This window comes from Falco cherrug (assembly GCF_023634085.1).
Source record: "Falco cherrug isolate bFalChe1 chromosome 11 unlocalized genomic scaffold, bFalChe1.pri SUPER_11_unloc_3, whole genome shotgun sequence".
NCBI lineage: Eukaryota > Metazoa > Chordata > Aves > Falconiformes > Falconidae > Falco > Falco cherrug.
In genome coordinates this window covers 375538-392751 of record NW_026599272.1, presented here as the reverse complement: position 1 = coordinate 392751, position 17214 = coordinate 375538, and the positions used below count along the sequence as shown (strand labels likewise).

At 58.1% G+C, this 17214-nt stretch overlaps 2 protein-coding genes and 1 long non-coding RNA gene across 3 annotated transcripts in view; 2 read left to right on the top strand and 1 right to left on the bottom strand.

The window, feature by feature from the left end:
- Positions 1-187: 187 nt before the first annotated feature.
- Positions 188-4220, top strand: LOC129734793 (uncharacterized). The gene is made up of 2 exons (XR_008730404.1): positions 188-1187; positions 1511-4220. It is a non-coding gene; the product is annotated as an uncharacterized LOC129734793 (long non-coding RNA).
- NXNL1 (nucleoredoxin like 1) lies at positions 519-10351 on the bottom strand. The gene is made up of 4 exons (XM_055699952.1): positions 9997-10351; positions 8944-9268; positions 4209-7822; positions 519-2862 (listed from the first exon to the last, which is right to left on the bottom strand). Exons 2-3 carry the CDS (start codon positions 9264-9266, stop codon positions 7534-7536), a joined length of 612 nt encoding a protein of 203 aa, XP_055555927.1. The 5' UTR covers positions 9267-9268; positions 9997-10351; the 3' UTR covers positions 519-2862; positions 4209-7533.
- Positions 10352-11044: 693 nt separating this feature from the next.
- The window catches only part of SLC27A1 (solute carrier family 27 member 1), a 7180-nt gene continuing 1010 nt past the window's right edge, over positions 11045-17214 (top strand). The window contains 9 exon segments of the mRNA XM_055699930.1: positions 11045-11287; positions 12574-12967; positions 13622-13799; positions 14549-14584; positions 14587-14617; positions 14696-14787; positions 14894-15003; positions 16631-16840; positions 17085-17211. Coding sequence (XP_055555905.1) covers positions 11121-11287; positions 12574-12967; positions 13622-13799; positions 14549-14584; positions 14587-14617; positions 14696-14787; positions 14894-15003; positions 16631-16840; positions 17085-17211 — 1345 coding nt within the window. The 5' untranslated portion in view covers positions 11045-11120.

Sequence of the window (17214 nt, the reverse complement as noted above, 5' to 3'; positions counted from 1 at the left end):
CACCAAGCAAACCGCTGAGAAAGTGCCGGCAACCAGGGGAAAGGGGCCGTGAGGTTAAAAGAAGTAAAATTTAAAAAAAAAAAAAAAAAAAAGAGGAAAGGACAAGTGTCCCGGGCAGCAGTGCCCCTTGCCTGAGACGCTGTTCCTCTGCTCTTTCCACCCACACATGGGTGTAACGGAGCCTTCTCGGAGACATCACAGCCCTCCGTGACCTCTGCTCAGCAAAACAAAACCCTAAACATCGGGGGGTTGGTTTCTTGTCGAAAACAAGCCCTGATTTTCGATGAGCTAGGAAAAAAGCTGTCGCTTGCCTCAAGATGGTTTACAGCCCAGGAGCATTTTCCAGAGGGGGATGTAAGGCTTTAAATCTGACTGCCCCTCACGCTGGAGATGCGCTCCAGCTCACGAGCAATCGATTCACTGGCCGCAAGCGTGTAGCTGGTGTTGCAGTCTTTAAAACTGGTGAATTTTGCCTTCAGTTTAGGAGCACTGGTGGTGATTTAATGATGAAACTGCGCTACGGGACATAGAAAACGTTTATTCAAAGATTAGAGATGGAAGTAAGCACAAAGTGAACTTCTGCAACTATTAGAGACACCGACAGCAAAGATGTGATGGTCAACAAACAAACTTGTGCTCGGCTGTGAAGCTATCGATTTTTCTTCACTAAATAATGAGTAATTTTAAAAAAAAAAGACTTTTTTTTATGCAACCTAAAAATACGCCTGTGGCCCTGGACTCCCCAAATCAGCTTCTCTTTCCTTGTCTGCTGGAGACCCATGTAACGCTGCTAAATTTCTTCTGTGAAACTTCTCCCTGTGGTTGCACCCCAGAGGTCACAGCAAGCAACCCTACAGGCTCTGCTGCCCCCCTGGCTGCAGCAGCCCCCAGGTCCAGAGTTAACTCTCAGCTGACCCTTCTATCATTAACACTTGTTTCATTCACAAAAAAATAATCCTAGAATCTCCGAATTGCTGCTTCGGTGCTGAACGTTTCAGGCTCACATGAAGGTGGTGGCTCATGTGTGACCCTTTCTGCTTGGGCTCCAGAGGTAACGGCTGCCTTTTGGAAAGGAGCAGGAGAACGAGGGGAGCAAGAGAACTGGGATGCGCAACCACAGCATCGGTGTGGTCAAACCTTCCCTCGCCCATCTCTCAGTTTTGTCTCTTCGAGCAGTATAATTGCAGGTACGTTCATTATAATTATTGTAGCCTGTTTGCAAATTTCAGGTACTGGTAAGTGCTATAAAAAGTGTTTTTCTAGAGCAAAGGGATTTATAGCCCAAAGGATTGCAACATTGTACGGCAACACCCCTCCACTTCTATTAAAAAAAGCTAATAAAAGTTAAGGTGAGGCTCCTTATTTACCAGGAATCTCACTCAGGATCCCCGTTCCCACCCTCTTCAGACCATTTCAGGGCATTCTTGTCGAATGAGTCTGTCCTTTTCTGGTGGGTTTTTTTTTTGGAGGCTAAAGTGGAGATGGTAAACCCCAAAACTTTCTTTTGCAGGTCAGAAGCTCACAAAAGGGGAAAGTACAGGAATTTTTGAGAAATGGCCCATCTTCTGCTTCTGAGGTGACATGCCGTGATAGCAAACTCCTCTCAGCCTGGGGAAGCTACAGCAGCGGTCCCTGCGCTGGCCCGGGCAGTGGGATGGGCACGGATCGTGGCGCAGAAAGCTGCTTCGGCTGCTCTCCTGACACTGAGCTCCTCCAGCACAGCCCATTCCAAGGGGTGAATTTTTTTTTTTTAATTACTATTTTGGGCCAAGCACAATGGCAAGTTACTATAGAGCCTTGGGACAACACACAGGAGCGGACCCCTACGAAGTCTCCTTACACTGCCCGTTCCGTCACTGCTGCTATTTTACACAGCAAATAATATTTTCACGCCGGCCAGGCTTTGGAAGGCAGGGGAGGAAAGGAACCAGAGCGACAGCGGTGGTGTGGTCAGAGCACTTTCCTCCCTTCCAGCTCCCTGCTGAGAGGTGGTCCCGGCTCCGCTCCGGTAGGGACCACCCGCAGCGTGTTGAGGTGGGACCCTCAGTGTTTCCTCTTGGAGCTCATCAGACCTCCAGGACAAAGGTCTGGAACCACTGCGCCTTCCTCCTGAGGAGCCTGGGACTAGGTTAAGGGGCTTCCACTAGATTTAAGTAGATCTGAGCTCCCAGAAACCGACATGCAAAGCGGGGATGCGAAGAGCAGCAAGGATTCATCTCCAAACCGCCCAACCGAGGTGTTATCGCCCTCCGCCGCGCGCCGACAAGCAAATACGTGAAACATTTTGCACAGGGTTATACAGGATTTCAACGGGGAGAGAAGTCCCACCAGGCACCTGCTCGCTCCAACAGACACAACCGAGCCAAGAACAGCCCCCCCAGAGCCTCGTGTTCCCGTTCCTTGGGCTCAGCATCCAAACGCAATGCGTCTTTATTATCAGAATACGCTTTGCCAGCAGGATCGCCAGCCTGGATAGCAAAGCTTCGCCTCTAAGCCTTTATCTCACTTTCACACGTTTTCAAAGCCTTGTCTTCCCTAAAGATGGGACCTGGATACAAACAAGCCTTGACGGTCACCAACTTCTGCTCAGCTTCGGTGCTGATGTTGCTTTCCACGCACACGGTCAGCTGTGTCTGTGCTGAGCCCACCTAAAAGCTTCCCATCACCACTGAGCCCAGGGCAACAACTACAGCGCTCGTCAGGTTCTCTAGGGTTAGGATTTACCGTCGATATTGGCGATAAGGGCTGCTACGGCAGGCTGGATGGCATCCCCGGTCAAAGCAGGACACGTGTTCAGGAAGGAGGAGATGGCTTGCAGTAAGTCTGCCAGCTTGGCTTCCACAGAAGCTGAAGTAACTTCTCCTAAAATGAGGAAGGGGAGAAATTGTGATTTTTTTTTTTGCATGCATAAGCTCTTGTCCTCCCCTCTCCCAGGATGAGCTCACTGCCGCGCACCCAGTTCTTCCTTGATACTCCAGTTCTGCACAAAACAGAACGTAACGGCCGCTGAGCACCCCAGCGTGCAGTGAGGATGGATGTGGCAATTGCCTGGTCCTTTGTCACCTGGGCCACCCCTCCCCAAGGCTCCACACTGCTTTTTGTCCGGGTTCTACGCTGTGAGCCCTGGAGACGACTGTCCCTGCCTCCTGCTGCGGGAGCACACCCTGCCTTTGTGTCTTTCCATCCAAAGACCAACCAACCATCCAAAGATCAAGAGAAAAACACGGTCCCAAGCTGAGCGCTGGGGAAGATGCTCGCCGAAAGCACCAGCCCGGGCAGGGGTAATTCCCACGTGCAGCCAGCATCACGCGGGGGCATCTCGCGGAGCCAAGAGCAGCACCGCCACCGGGAGCTTGCTGGAGAAGCGTGGCCAACCCAAGTCACCCGGCGTGCCCGGGGTAAGGTCATCACCATCACCTGGAGCTCTGGGTGGGGAGACTGGGATCACTGGGATCTCCGGATGCCTCGGTGGAGAGAGTGGCATTCCTCCAGGAGATTCCTTCTTCCAGCAAGCAGCTGAAGGGGTTTTGTTAAGGCTGCCACGCTGTGCGAGGTTTCTGGAGCAGCACTGTGCTTGTGGTAACTCTTTTTTTTTCATCCTCAGTTTAATTTTATTAATTGGGCTCCAGCCCGGTGGATGTCCTGCAAGTACAGAGGCTGGGGGAGGGGAGAGGAGGGCAGAGGGGGAAAGCGCCGGCACGCCAGCCGGGAAAGCACGGTGCTTCTGCTGGAGCACGCGTCCAGGCTGTGACACAGGCTCAGCACCCTCCCCCCGCATCCAGAGCATCACCAGCCCCAGCCCTTCTTGGGCTGGTGGCGTTTGGAGTCCTTCCCAGTGACAAATCCCAGTTTTTTGGGGGGGTGGGGGGTGTCCTCGCAGGCCCCCTTTCCTTGAGCCAGTTTAACTCACTTGGGTGTCGCTGTCAGTAGTACTTGATGTGATTTTGCATCGCTTTTTTTGGAGGAAACCCATGCACTCAGGTGGTTAAGTGCTCTGAAGTGTTACCCGTTGATGCAATTCATTACAGGAAAAGATGCTTGCATAATTAAATAGCTGTGCTGAGAGAAGCCACCCTAAATTGTCTGAGAGCCATCTAAATTCAGTGTTTTAAATAAATAAAGCAGCGAGAATGACACAGGATCACTTCTGCTGAATGTAAAATCGGCTTGTAAGCAAATTAAAAAATAAATAAATAAAATAAATTTACCTTTTCGGAAGAGCTCGCGGAAGTTCTGCAATTTCCTGCCGATGTTCCTCAGGTGTTTGGTGACATGGAGCACCTCATTGGCCACGAGGTCCACGCGGCCGGCACGGTGGCCAGGGATGGTGCTGGCCCTGGTTGCCGGCCCGTTCATGGTGAGCTGGAGCACCTGCCGTGGCACCTTCCCGAGTCCGGGGGGGCTGAGGTTCTTTCTCAGGTTTTTGGGTGAACACCTCCAAAGCCCCGCGGGCCGTGAGCACGGCTGTCGCTCTTTGGGAGGAGGAGAAGCAGCATTCTGCGAAAGCAACTGGAGATGCCAGACAAAACACTAAAAAAAACCCCCAAAACCAAAAACCCCTATGGAGGGTATGGGATGAATCCTGCTGCTCTCAGCGTTTATTCATTTTCTGACGCAGGAAAAATGTTTTCTGAGAAATGACCGATGCAAGTTTTAATTATCGAGTTTCTTCGCACCTTTTCCAGCAACTGGAGATGCCAGACAAAACACTAAAAAAAAACCAACCCAACCTATGGAGGGTATGGGATGAATCCTGCTGCTCTCACCATTTATTCATTTTCTGACGCAGGAGATTTGCAACCACTGTTTTCTGAGAAATGACCGCCGCAAGTTCTAATTGTCGAGTTTCTTCGCACCTTTTCCAGCAAACGGAAACCTGACTTTAGGAGATTTTTTTCATAGCAAGGCTTGGGCAGCAACAACAACAACCCCCTGGTGTCCATATGTGCCAGCGTCGCGTTTCGCCCTCTTGGTCACCATAACATCATCTGCAAGTAAAACCGTCGGCTTAGGTGTAGGGAACGTCTTCCCTCTCCTTCATTGTCCTTCCTCAGCCAAGACACAGACGAGGAAAAAGCCATCGCCTCTCGTGAGAAATGCCCAAGTACCGCAGCGTCGCGGTGTTTGCCGGTGAAACCAGTAAATCCAGGCGTTGGGTCGGGCGACGCTATGCGCAGCCTGCGTGGGATGTGTCTGCAACCTCGGGGTGTGTGGATCTTCCACATTCCTCAGGGGGGTTGTGAAATTACTCACATCCCAGGCTACCTACCACATCGAATCCATCCTCCTTACCCAGCTGTCGTTAACCCTCTGCTGCCTGAAGCCTGCGGACCGCCGCTGGGATTCCATGCGCGTCGGAGCATTTTATTCCTACGGAGCGGCCAGCCCCGTTGTAGGGAGGTTGTGTGACACAGGGAAAAGGCAAAGCAAGAATTCTGCAGCATGTTTGAAACAACAAATCTATCTGAAATGGATGCCCTGCACTGAAGGGCGCTTAGACGCTGCCCCAAGCATCCGAACACCCCCCGTTCTGTGACCCAGACACATAAATAATAAGCCCCGCGTGTGAAAGCAGAGCAAAACGTCTTAACAGCGCCGTGCGATGCGTCCATCGGGGGGGGGGGTTAATCTCCGGTGGAATTTGAGATGGAGAAATAATGGTTTAAATGGGTTTTGGGTGGGATTTTTTCTGCTCCTGGCAGGCAGCACGGAGTTTCAATCCAAGGGGTAGGGCTGGTAAAAATCCCCATTTCACGTCGCTGGACGTGATTTCAGGCGCCGAGCATCCTTCCATCGACACCAGAGTTCTGCGGGGCCAGTTAATCCCAGGTGACAGCGTGGCCCGTTGCCTCCAGGTTCCTCACGTGTGATTTATAATTTCTTTTTTAAATACGGGCACCTGAGCTTTTGGAAGTTGCCTGAATTAAATGCAATTACGGTTTGATGGGTGCCCAGCAGCCAGTGCAGCCTCATGTCCCCAGCCGCTGCGTCCCCCGAAAGCGCTTTGGGGTTTTATTTGCGCCAATTCATGCAGCATCCGCACACCCAAGAGCATCCCGACGGCAGCGCCGCCTTCTCCCCAAAGCAGAGTCCCTCCCAACCACTGATTTTATGGGACTTCTCCCCCTTCCCGGCCTCCTGGCCAACCTGCTGGGCGAAGGGAGGGAGGATTAAATGAGAAAACGAGTTGAGTGGAGCCGACCTCGCGTGGCCTCTCCATCCATCCTCAACGCACACTTTGCTTCCCAGGTCCTTCACGGAGCCGGCGAAGCTTTTCTGAATCCTCTGCTGGAGAACAGGGGACCGAACCCCAGCAAATGAATGGTCCTTTTCCACTCCCCTCACTTTTCCAGCCCCTTGACCACCGGGAGCAGGACGATGCTGCGCAGCCGGATTCCTTCGTAAACGCAATTTTTGCCCGCGGAGCGTCCGCTGTTGGTGTACCAAAACTGGGTACCATTTGTCCCAAAGCATTTGGCTTGGGGAAGCAGGAAGGAGGAAGCGGAGGGACGGTTCCCGGGGGATGCGCTGCCCTGGCAGCCCACGATGGGTTTGGGATTCCTCTGGGATGGGACACAGCTTCCCTGCGGATCGCTGCTGCCTGCAGTGCCAGGTGCTGCGCAGCACCAGGTGGCAACTGTGCTCAGCAGATAAAAAGAAAAAACGCAGGCAAAAAGAAAAAAAGCAGATAAAAAGAAAAAAGTGACAAAAAGAAAAAAAGCGGATGACAAGAAAAGGCGGACAGAAAGAAAACAGACAGAAAGAAAAAAGCAGACAAAAAGAAAAAAGCAGATGAAAAAGCAGATAAAGCGATAAAAAGAAAAAAGCAGATAGAAAGAAAACAGAAAGAAAAAAGCAGACAGAAAGAAAAAAGCAGGCAAAAAGAATAAAGCAACAAAAAGAAAAAAGCGATAAAAAAACAGACAAAAAGAAAACAAGCAGATAAAAAGAAAACAAGCAGATAAAAAGAAAACAAGCAAATAAAAGAGCTGGCTGGCACTCGGGGAGGTCACCGGCGTCACTGGGGCGGCTGCAGCGTGTGGGGACCCTGCCCCCAGTGCCCCCCACTTTGCGTCGATTTCTCCGGGATGTGGATTTACGGTGGTGGAATGGCAGCACGAGGTGGGAGACGTAGGGCTTCTCTTCCTGCGGGTGTTTCTCTGTGCCTGCACAGCAGGTTGGTTTTGCTTTTTTTTTTTTTCACCAAAATTTAAAAAAAAATAAAAAAATTAATGCAGTTTTTTACTATCAATTTTATCAGCTGGTTAGCCAGTGGTTCGCTGAGTGCTGGTCTCCAGCGGCTGCTTTTTTTCTGGTTTTGCTGGTAAATAAATGGCCCAAGGTGACTGAAAGGGAACAGAATTCCAGTTTGCCCAGTTTGTCGTTTTCGCAGTAGTAGGAACAGAGCACATTTTGCCCTAAAACAATTCACTTTTTGGAAAATTAACGTGGGTTTGGTGGACTTCTAAGGTTCTGGAGATCCCAGGCAGGGATGGTGGCCCAAGGGATGTTCCCGGCCACTTCAGCCCGGAGCTAAGACAACTCTTCGCCTTCCTCCTCCTCCTCCTCCTCCTCCTTCTCGTCCACCTTGTACTTGAGGCGGCGGATGGGATCGGTGATGCTTCTCCTGCTCCAGTTGTCAAAATCCTCTGCCAAGAGAAAATTGCGATCCACCAGCTCAGCAGCCTCCTGCCAGTTTTGGAAGCAAGCGGGACCGGCGCGCTGGATCTCCTCCACGGCGTTGGCGGTGATCACCTCCCCAGAGGGCTTCAGCACCACCACGGTGGGCACCTCGGCCACCGCGAAGCGCAGCTCCAGCTCCCTGCAAGGGGGAAAAAAACCAAACCTCAAATGGGGAAGGGTTCGCCGTGCATCGTCCTCGGTGCTCCTCATCCTCACCACCCGGCAGGACGCGCATCGTCCTCCATGCTGTTCACCCTACAAAATTTGCTCATTTGCCCAAATTAATTAGCGTGCGGATCTCTGCAGGGCCAGTAAACAGGGATGCGGGCGCCAGATCGCGGGTGACGGGCGATGCGGGACAGCGGGGGTCGAACAGCCGCCAGCTGCTTCAAATGTGACCGCCCGCCGGCTGGCCCTGTGAAAGAGCCGGGAATAATTCTTGCAATTAATTGCGGCTCGTTCTGTCGCTAATGAGGTTACAGTAAATGCGTCAGCAGTTCCAATCCGCCTGGCTGCGTCCAGTGTTCGCACCCTGTCCTGCCTGCGGGGCCGGCAGAGTCTTTAGGGGCTATAAATAGCGCGGTATAGGAGGGGCATATATAAATATCCATCAGAATAGATAAATGGGTATCAGGATATATAAATAGGGAGAGATATAGATATAGATATATATCTCAGGATATATAAATAGGGATATATATCTCAGGATATATAAATAGGATATATATGTATATATCAGGATATAAAAATGGGGATATATAGATATATATCAGGATATAGATATATATCAGGATATATAAATAGGGATATATATATCTCTATATCAGGATATATAAATAGGGATATATGTATCTTTATCAGGATATATAAATAGGGAGATGTATATATCAGGATATGTAAATAGGGTTATATATATCTCTATATCAGGATATATAAATAGGGATGTATATATATCTCAGGATACATAAATAGGGATACATATATGTGTATCAGGATATATAAATAGGGATATATGTATCTATCTATCTCAGGATATACAAATGGGATATATATATACATATCAGTGAAACAGCGGGATGGAGGGACGGGGCAGTATCTTTGCTTTGCAGACGGGCGCAGCCCGAGAGTTTTCCGGATTTTTCCGTCAACTGATGATGCTGACGGCGCCGGCAGGGACCGAACACGAGGCAAAACGTTTGGAAAAAACGAGTCGGAAAATATTTTGGGGCCGTCGGCCTCGGCCGCCACGTCGCCGCATACCGTTTGAAGGCGTCCGCGAAGGGCAGTGCCAGGCAGCGGCGCGGCAGGGTGCGGAGGAAGGCTCCCTGCTCTTCCTCGCTCCCATCGCACGAGACGTAGAGCAGCGCCAGCTGCGCGGCGCGCACCACGTGCCGTGGGTCTGTCAAGCGCACGAAGAACCGGCGGAGCAGCGGGACAAAGCGGCGGCAGCGCGGGCAGCGCGCCCGGCCGAAGTAGAGCAGCAGCACCCGGTTGTCCAGCGCCCGGCTCAGCTCCCGCTCCGAATCCAACCGCTCCCGCTGCCGGTCGGTCAGCAGCACCCGCCCGGCGAAGAGGGCGGCCATGGCTGGGGGAGGCCCAGGGGTCAGGGTGCGGGGGGGGGGGAAGGGGTGCGGAGACCCATGGAGACCCCTCCCCAGCCCCGGAACCACCCAGAGCCCCCCTGCCCAGCCCCCTGGAGCCACCCAGAGCCCCCTCCCCAGCCCCGGAGCCCCCTCCCCAGCCTCGGAGCCACCCAGAGCCCCCTCCCCAGCCCCGGAGCCCCCTCCCCAGCCTCGGAGACCCCTCCCCAGCCCCGGAACCACCCAGAGCCCCCTGCCCAGCCCCCTGGAGCCACCCAGAGACCCCTCCCCAGCCCCGGAGCCCCCTCCCCAGCCTCGGAGCCACCCAGAGCCCCCTCCCCAGCCCCGGAGCCCCCTCCCCAGCCTCGGAGCCACCCAGAGCCCCCTCCCCAGCCCCGGAGCCCCCTGCCCAGCCCCCTGGAGCCACCCAGAGACCCCTCCCCAGCCCCGGAGCCCCCTCCCCAGCCTCGGAGCCACCCAGAGCCCCCTCCCCAGCCCCGGAGCCCCTTCTCCAGCCCCCTGGAGCCCCCTCCACAGCCCTGGAGCAACCCGGAGCCCCCTCCCCAGCCCCGGAGCCACCCGGAGCCCCCTCCCCAGCCCCGGAGCCCCTTCTCCAGCCCCCTGGAGCCCCCTCCCCAGCCCCGGAGCCACCCGGAGCCCCCTCCCCAGCCCCTGGAGCCCCCTCCCCAGCCCCGGAGCCCACTGGAGCCCCCTCCCCAGCCCTGGAACCCACCGGAGCCCCCTCCCCAGCCCCGGAGCGCACTCCCCAGCCCTCCGGTAGGACTGAGCGCGGATTCCCGGAGCAGCCGGTAAGCGGCTTAAGCGGGAGGGCGGGGCCGCGCCGGGGCCGTGAGAACGGGGGTGCCGGGCCCGGGCGGTGGGAACGGGGGGTGTCGGGCCGGGCTGGGGCCGTGTGGGCCCGGGTGTGCGGATCCCGGGGCCGTGGGGTCCCGGTGCGCGGATCCCGGTGTGCAGATCCCGGTGTGCGGATTCCCGGCGTGCGGGTCCCGGGTGTGCCGATCCCAGCACCGTGGGGTCCCGGTGTGCGGGTCCCGATGTGCCGATCCCGGGACCGTGGGGTCCCAGTGTGCGGATCCCGGGGCTGTGGGGGTCCCGGTGTGCGGATCCCGGCTGTGCGGAGATCCCTAGACCGTGGGGTCCGGGGGTGCGGGTCCCGGGGGTGCGGGTCCCCGGTGCGTGGGATCCCGGGTGTGCGGGTCCCGGGGCCGTGGGGTCCCGGTGTGCGGGTCCCAATGTGCGGATCCCGGCTGTGCGGGTCCCCGGTGTGCCGGTCCCGAGACCGTGGGATCCCGGTGTTCAGATCCCGGTGTGCGGGTCCCGGGTGTGAGGATCCCGGTGCGTGGGATCCCGGTGTGCAGGTCCCGGGTGTGCGGGTGCCCGGTGTGCGGGTCCCGGGGCCGTGGGGTCCCGGTGTGCAGGTCCCGGGTGTGCGGATCCCGGTGTGCGGGTCCCGGGACCGTGGGGTCCCGGCTGTACGTGCCCGGGCCGTGGGAACCCGCCCCCCCCCGCCCGGCCCCGCAGCGCTGCGGCACCCCCAGCCCCGCCCCCCGTCCCTCCGGCCCCGCCCCGTCCCTCCGGCCCCGCCCCCGTCCCTCCGGCCCCGCCCCCGTCCCTCCGGCCCCGCCCCCGTCCCTCCGGCCCCGCCCCTCCGCAGCGCCGCGCTGACGCCCGGTGGGCGTTCCCCCACGCCGCCCAATCCGAGGCCGGGGAGCCGCGGCTCGGCCAATAGCAGCTCTGTGTTTGCCGGCGGGCCGCCCCCCGGCGGGGCGGGGCAGGAGCGGCTCGGCGCGGCCCGGCCCGGCTCGGCGCGGCCCGGCCCGGCGCTCCCGCCGCAGCATGCGGCCGGTGGGGCTCTGCGCCGCCGCGCTGGGCTCGCTGGGGCTGCTGCGGCTGCTGGGCGCGCCCTGGCCATGGAGCCTGGCGGCCGCGCTAGGGCTCTGCCTGGGCTCCGGCGGCTGGCGGCTGCTGCGGCTGCTGTGCCGGACGGCGCCGCGGGACATCTTGTAAGCGGGGGGGGAGAGGGGGGCGGAGGGGAGGGGAGGGGGGCAGGGTGTGGGAGCGGGGGGGGAGGAGAGGGAGGGGGGGGAGTGGGGGGAGTGAGGGGGAGGGGGGTAGGGGGGGGAGGAGGAAGGTGGGGGGGGAGGGGATGGGGGCGGAGGGAGGGTTGGGGGGGGAGGGGGGTGTGTGTGTGTGTGGGGGGGCTGGGGGTTGCCCGGAGCCCCCACAAAGCCGCTCTGTTCCGCCCTGGCACGGCGAGCCGGGGACAGCTGCCAGCAGCGCCCCGGGCCGCCCCCCCTCCCTTCCCCTCCCCCCCCCCTTCCCCTCCCCCCGCTCTGCGGGGGCTCCGGCGCTGCCACGAGACGGCATTCCCGGGATCCGGGGGCTCTTCCCAACCCTCCTCGCGCACGATTCCGTGTTTTAATGCGGGGTAGGGGGTGGGGAAACGGCCCCCAGCCCCCGGTTCGAAGCGACACGTTTGGTTTTGAAACGTTTATTTTTGTATCTGCGTTCTCCGGGGGGGGGGGGGGGGGGGGGAAGGGGGTCCGCACCCCCGGAAGTCGCTGCCCCGGGACAGCGGGAACGGTGGCAACTCAACGGGTGTAACCGGGTGGTGGCTCCGCTCAGCGCTGCTGCCCCGGAGACTTCAAACAATTCTGTAGATAAAATAATTCTGTAAATAAAACAATTATGTAAATTACGGGAGGCCAAAAAAAAAACCCACCCAAAAGCCTCGTTCGAGCAGCCCCGGTTCGTTCGTTTCTCGGTTGCTTTTTGCAGCATCCACAGAGCGACTCCCTTCTTGCGAAGGCACCGCTGGCTTTCCAGAGCTTGCCATCCAAGAGTAATTATCGTTATTAGTATTAATTATTAAAATCTGTGGCTCCGGGGCTGCGGCCAGGCTGTTGGTGTGAAATGACACAAAGACACCGAACAGACGCATCCCATGGGGGATAGTCGCTGCCTTTGTGGGCAAAAGCAGCGCTTGCGTTGCCAAATCTTTTTTTATTATTATTATTTTTTTCCCTAAAAGACGTAATTTACTCATTGGAATCTTCTCTGTGGGCTCATGGAATCAGTATCGGGGTGGAGGTGGGTCCCGGGTTGTGGCACGTGGAGGGTCCCAGCGCAGCGCCGCGTGCCATGCGATGTTGTGACGCCCGCGGTGCATCACGGCACCGGCTGGCCCCGGGTTCAAGGCAATGCCGCGGCCGCCCCACCCATGTCCCTCCTCGCTGGTGGACGTGGGACCCCCGGATTCCGCCACTGACACTCTTTTTCTTTGCCGCAGCGGCCTCTCCGTGCTGTTACGCGTCAAGTACAAGCTGCGACGGCATCAAAAAGCCAAAAGCACCGTCCCCAAGATGTTCCAGGCCGTCGTCCGCCGCCACCCTGACAAAGTGGCCCTGATTTACGAAGCCACCGGTGAGCAGTGGACCTTCCGGAGGCTGGACGAGTATTCCAACGCCGTGGCCAACTACTTCCACCAGCAGGGCTACCAGCCGGGAGACGTCATTGCCATCTTCATGGAGAGCCGCCCCGAGTTCGTCGGGCTTTGGCTGGGGATGGCAAAAATCGGCGTCGAGGCGGCTCTCATCAACTTCAACCTGCGCGCCGATTCTCTGCTTTATTGCGTGACGACGTCGGGCGCCAAGGCCGTGATCTTCGGGGGGAGCTGACTCCAGGTGAGCCCGCAGCCGGGCGCCACTTGAGCTCTTCGCTCGCTCCTGAGCGAGGCAGAGCTCGCAAAAGCTCGACCCAGAGGGGTGATCAAAACCAGACCCCAAAAGCTGCGTCGAGAGCCAGGGAAGACGGTAAATCTCCCCCCTCCTGGTGCCTGAGGCCCGTGGAGGCGCCGTGGCCAGAGCTCAATTTCATCTGCCGGTGTCTTGCTGATTTCGTGGTGCCCAAGCTGAGCTGGCCTGCCCGTTCGCGCTGCGTGGGACGCAACGGAGCGGCCTCAGGGCTCCACCGAGCGCGTTCTTTTTTTGCTGCGCTGCTGCCCTTGCCACCGCGCTTTCTGCTGCGGGGTGGGTTTGTCAGCGAGTGCTGCCTTTAAATACCTCCCCGCTTCTCTTTAATGAGTTGTTGCGCCGGTGATCGTTCGATCCGGTGGGTTTGCGATTCTGAGTCGTCTCCTCAAACCCGTTCCAGACGGCATGGTCGGGGGGGAGGCAGTTTCGTGATGTGTTTTTGCGGAGGGCTCAGCCCGAGCGCACTGGCACAGCCAGTACCTGCGCAGACATCACAAAAGTGTTTTAAAAGAATCGCTGGTTCTTCGGGCCCTTCGCGGTTTTGGGGATTATTCCCGGAGCATTCTGTTCTGTTGGTGGCAAAAGTGATTTTGTCGTGCAGCAATAGCCGAGGTGAATGGGATGCTGGGCAAGAACATGGCAAAATTCTGCTCCGGTGACTACAACCCGGGCGTCGTTCCCGCAGAGACCAGACACCTCGATCCGCTGCTGAGCAGCGCGTCGAAATCGCCCCCGACGCAGATTCTGGACAAAGGTTTAGATGGTAAATTTATCAGCAGGTTTTATTTCTCGGCGCGCTGTGGGAGAGCAGGGCTGGGGGACAGCCACATGAGAAAACGAAGCGAGGCGGAGGGATTAAATCAGCCCAGTTTGGGCTCAAAGTAGAAGAAAAAAGGGAGGGGAAAAAAAAAAAATCATCCCAGTGTGAGAGCCCTTCTGCGCAGGGCGAGCGGCCGCCAGGATGTGGCCGGCCAGGACTCACTCTGCGCTTCACCGGCGTCACTCGGTGCATCGATCTGCTGCTTCTGCCGCGCTCGGCTGCCACTGGAACCTTTCCTCGCCCATGGCGAGGACGAGGGTCGGTGGGTTGGGGTGCGGGGGGAGGCCAGGAGGATTCCGACTGCCTCTGTCTGTCCTGCTCTGGGACAGCTAAGAGCGCCCAAGGTGGGGGGCTCCGTCTGCGGTGGGGGGAACGGTGCCGTGGAGGAGTTTTCCCTCCCTTTGGGTTCTGTTTTTTGATCTGGGAGTTGGATGCCTCTGCCCTGCCGTCAGCCACCGGTTGAGACTTTTCTTCTTGGTTGGTTTGGCGCAACGCCCGGCCGGGAGAGCTGAGCCAGCGCCGGGACCGATCATGCAGAGCCATCCGCGCGCGGTCCTGCAGCCGCCCTCCGGGTTCTCCCCCTGGCTGCAGCTCCCCCTTTGCGTCACCCTCCGCTGCGGACGGAGCCTGGGAGGCAAAAGAAACCCCGCGGGGGTTCCCAGGCAGCTGCCCGACGCCTCGTTCTGTTCCAGATCGGCTCTTCTACATCTACACATCGGGAACCACCGGATGCCCAAAGCCGCCATAGTGGTGCACAGCAGGTGAGAAGTGCAGCGGGCGCTTCCCTCCTGGCGCGTTTCACGCCCGTGGCGCCCGCTCAGTGCGCTGCATCCCCGCAGGTATTACCGTATCGCTGCCTTCGGTTACTACGCCTACAGGATGTGCCCCGAGGACGTTCTCTACAACTGCCTCCCCCTCTACCACTCGGCGGGTGAGCGTCCTGCCCCGTGGCGACGAGGCGCCGGCCGCCTCCTGCCCCTGCCGCGCGTCCTGGCCGGTGACGGAGCCGGAGCAGCCGCGTGATCCTTGTTTTCCAGGTAACATCATGGGAGTGGGGCAGTGTTTGATCCATGGCCTGACGGTGGTGATCAGGAAGAAGTTCTCGGCCAGCCGCTTCTGGGATGACTGCGCCAAATACAGATGCACGGTGAGGGCTCCGCGGTCTGCCTGCAGTGCTCAGCGCCCGCTTCGCTGCTTTTGTTACTCGTGTCCCGATAATTCCCTGCCCCTCATCGCGTATCGAGGTGGCAGCGCTGCGGCGTTGGGTGCACAGGGTTTTGGAAAAGGTCTTTGATCCGTCTGAGAATCACAGAGTTGTTGAGGTGACGGAAGACCTCTGGGGTTATCGAGTCCAAGTGTTCACCTGGCGCTGCCGAGGCCACCGCGTCCCTCAGTGCCGTGGCTGCACGTCCTCTAAATCCCTCCCCGGCCGGTGCCGCCACAGCTTCCCCGGGCAGCCCGTTCGGTGCCAGACATCCCTCCAGGTGGAGGAATTTTCCTGAAAATCCGACCTAAGCCCCCCTCCCCGGGTGCGACTTGAGGCCATATCCCATCGTGTGGGGGAAAAGCCCGACCCCCACCTTGCTGCTGCCCCCCCTCAGGCAGCCGCAGGGAGCGAGGATCTTCCCCCTCCCCACTTTTTCTCCAGGTGGGACCCCCCCAGCCCCTTCCCCAGCCCCGCTGCCCACCTCTGGACACGCTCCAGCCCCTCCACATCCCTCCTGGAGTAAGAGGCCCAACGCTGAACGTGGGATCTGAGGTGTGGCTGCCCCAGCGCCGAGCACAGGGGGGACGATGGCCACCCTGGTCCTGCTGGCCACACTGTGTCTGACACAAGCCAGGCTGCTGCTGGCCCTCTGGGCCACCTGGGCAGGCTGCTGGCCGTCAGGTAGCCCCCCAGGCAGCTCCCCCACCTCGGGGGGTGGCTGTGACCCAGGTGCAGGACCCAGCACGGAGCCCAGTTGAACCTCTGGGCCCATCCACCTTGGGGCAGGTCCACACTCCGACAAAGGGAGCACTCGATCCCCTTGAGCGGATTGTGGGTATGGGCAGGGAAGGGGGCTGCCCCGGTGCCCACCCACCAGCAGGGTTCAGCTCTGGCCGCGGCGCGTTGGGCCCAGCCATTCTCCGGGAGAATCCTGTGCGAAACGCTGTCAGAGGCCTCTCTGAGTCCAACACCCAACGTCGCCTCCCGCCCTGATTTGGGAGTTGTGGAGATTTAAAAACTTGTGGCCTTTAAAACATGCATTTGCGCCCGTCGCTGTAGCAGGAGGGCTCTGCCAGCTCGTGTCCGTGTTAGGAATCCCTGCGCAGGAATTCTCTGGGCAGCTCGTAGCCAGTAAACAAACACCCAACCCCCCCCCCCCCCCCCCCCCCCCGTCAGCGTTACCTTCTAATTTAAGCAGATTTCTCTCCCTGTATTCATCCAGCCCTTCCCCCGCCAGCGGTACTACAGCTGGTAACTGGATCTCCCCCCCGAACCGTGCTTTGCAGTTGGTTCCCCTCATCTTTCTGGGGATCTTTCAGCACGAGGGCATCGTTCACAGTGTTTTCCCACTGCAGGATCCCTCCCGTGCGGGTTCCCAAGGGCAGGAACCGCTTCCCCTCCGCCCCTTCTGTGACCTGAACTCGTGGCTGCTCGCGGTTTATCAAAGCACCCGGCGCGTCCGATTCCATGGGGCACACCGACACCGGTGGCCTCGCTGTCAGCTTTCTCCAGGGCGCAGTAAACGCCGCCTGAAGCCTGAGCTGTGTTTTTGTGTTTACTGCTTCAGATTATTCAGTATATCGGGGAAATCTGCAGGTACCTCCTGAACCAGCCGGTCCGAGAGTCAGAAACCCAGCACTGTGTGCGGCTGGCGGTGGGCAACGGCCTGAGACCCACCATCTGGGAGGAGTTCACAAAGCGCTTCCGAATTAAGCAGATCGGGGAATTCTACGGTGCCACCGAGTGTAACTGCAGCATCGCCAACCTGGATGGAAAGGTGGGGGGACCCTGCCACCCCTGGGGGGGCCGCACGGGAAGGAGGGTGCTTCTGCTGCCTTCCTGGCCGGTGATGGAGGTGGGAACGCACCAAAAACCCGTGGAAATGTTTTGGTTTGGCTGAATTTTTCCTGTTGAATGGAAAGGGAGGGAAGACTGGGATTTCCAGAGGGCAATGATGCAAGACCCAAATCGTTCTGTGGGTTTTTTTGGGTTTTTTTTTTTTTTTTTCCCTCTTCTGGAAGGTCGGTGCCTGTGGCTTCAACAGTCGGATTTTGCCCAACGTTTATCCCATCCGTTTGGTGAAGGTGAATGAGGACACAATGGAGCTGATCCGGGATGCCAATGGGCTCTGCATCCCCTGTCGCCCCGGTG

Excerpts from the sequence above, each read along its gene's own strand:
- NXNL1 (XM_055699952.1), bottom strand. The coding sequence starts at position 9,266 with ATGGCCGCCCTCTTCGCCGGGCGGGTGCTGCTGACCGACCGGCAGCGG. Across the intron at positions 7,823-8,943 it reads TTCGCGGACGCCTTCAAACG|GGAGCTGGAGCTGCGCTTCG; the intron begins GTATGCGGCGAC and ends TCCCCCTTGCAG.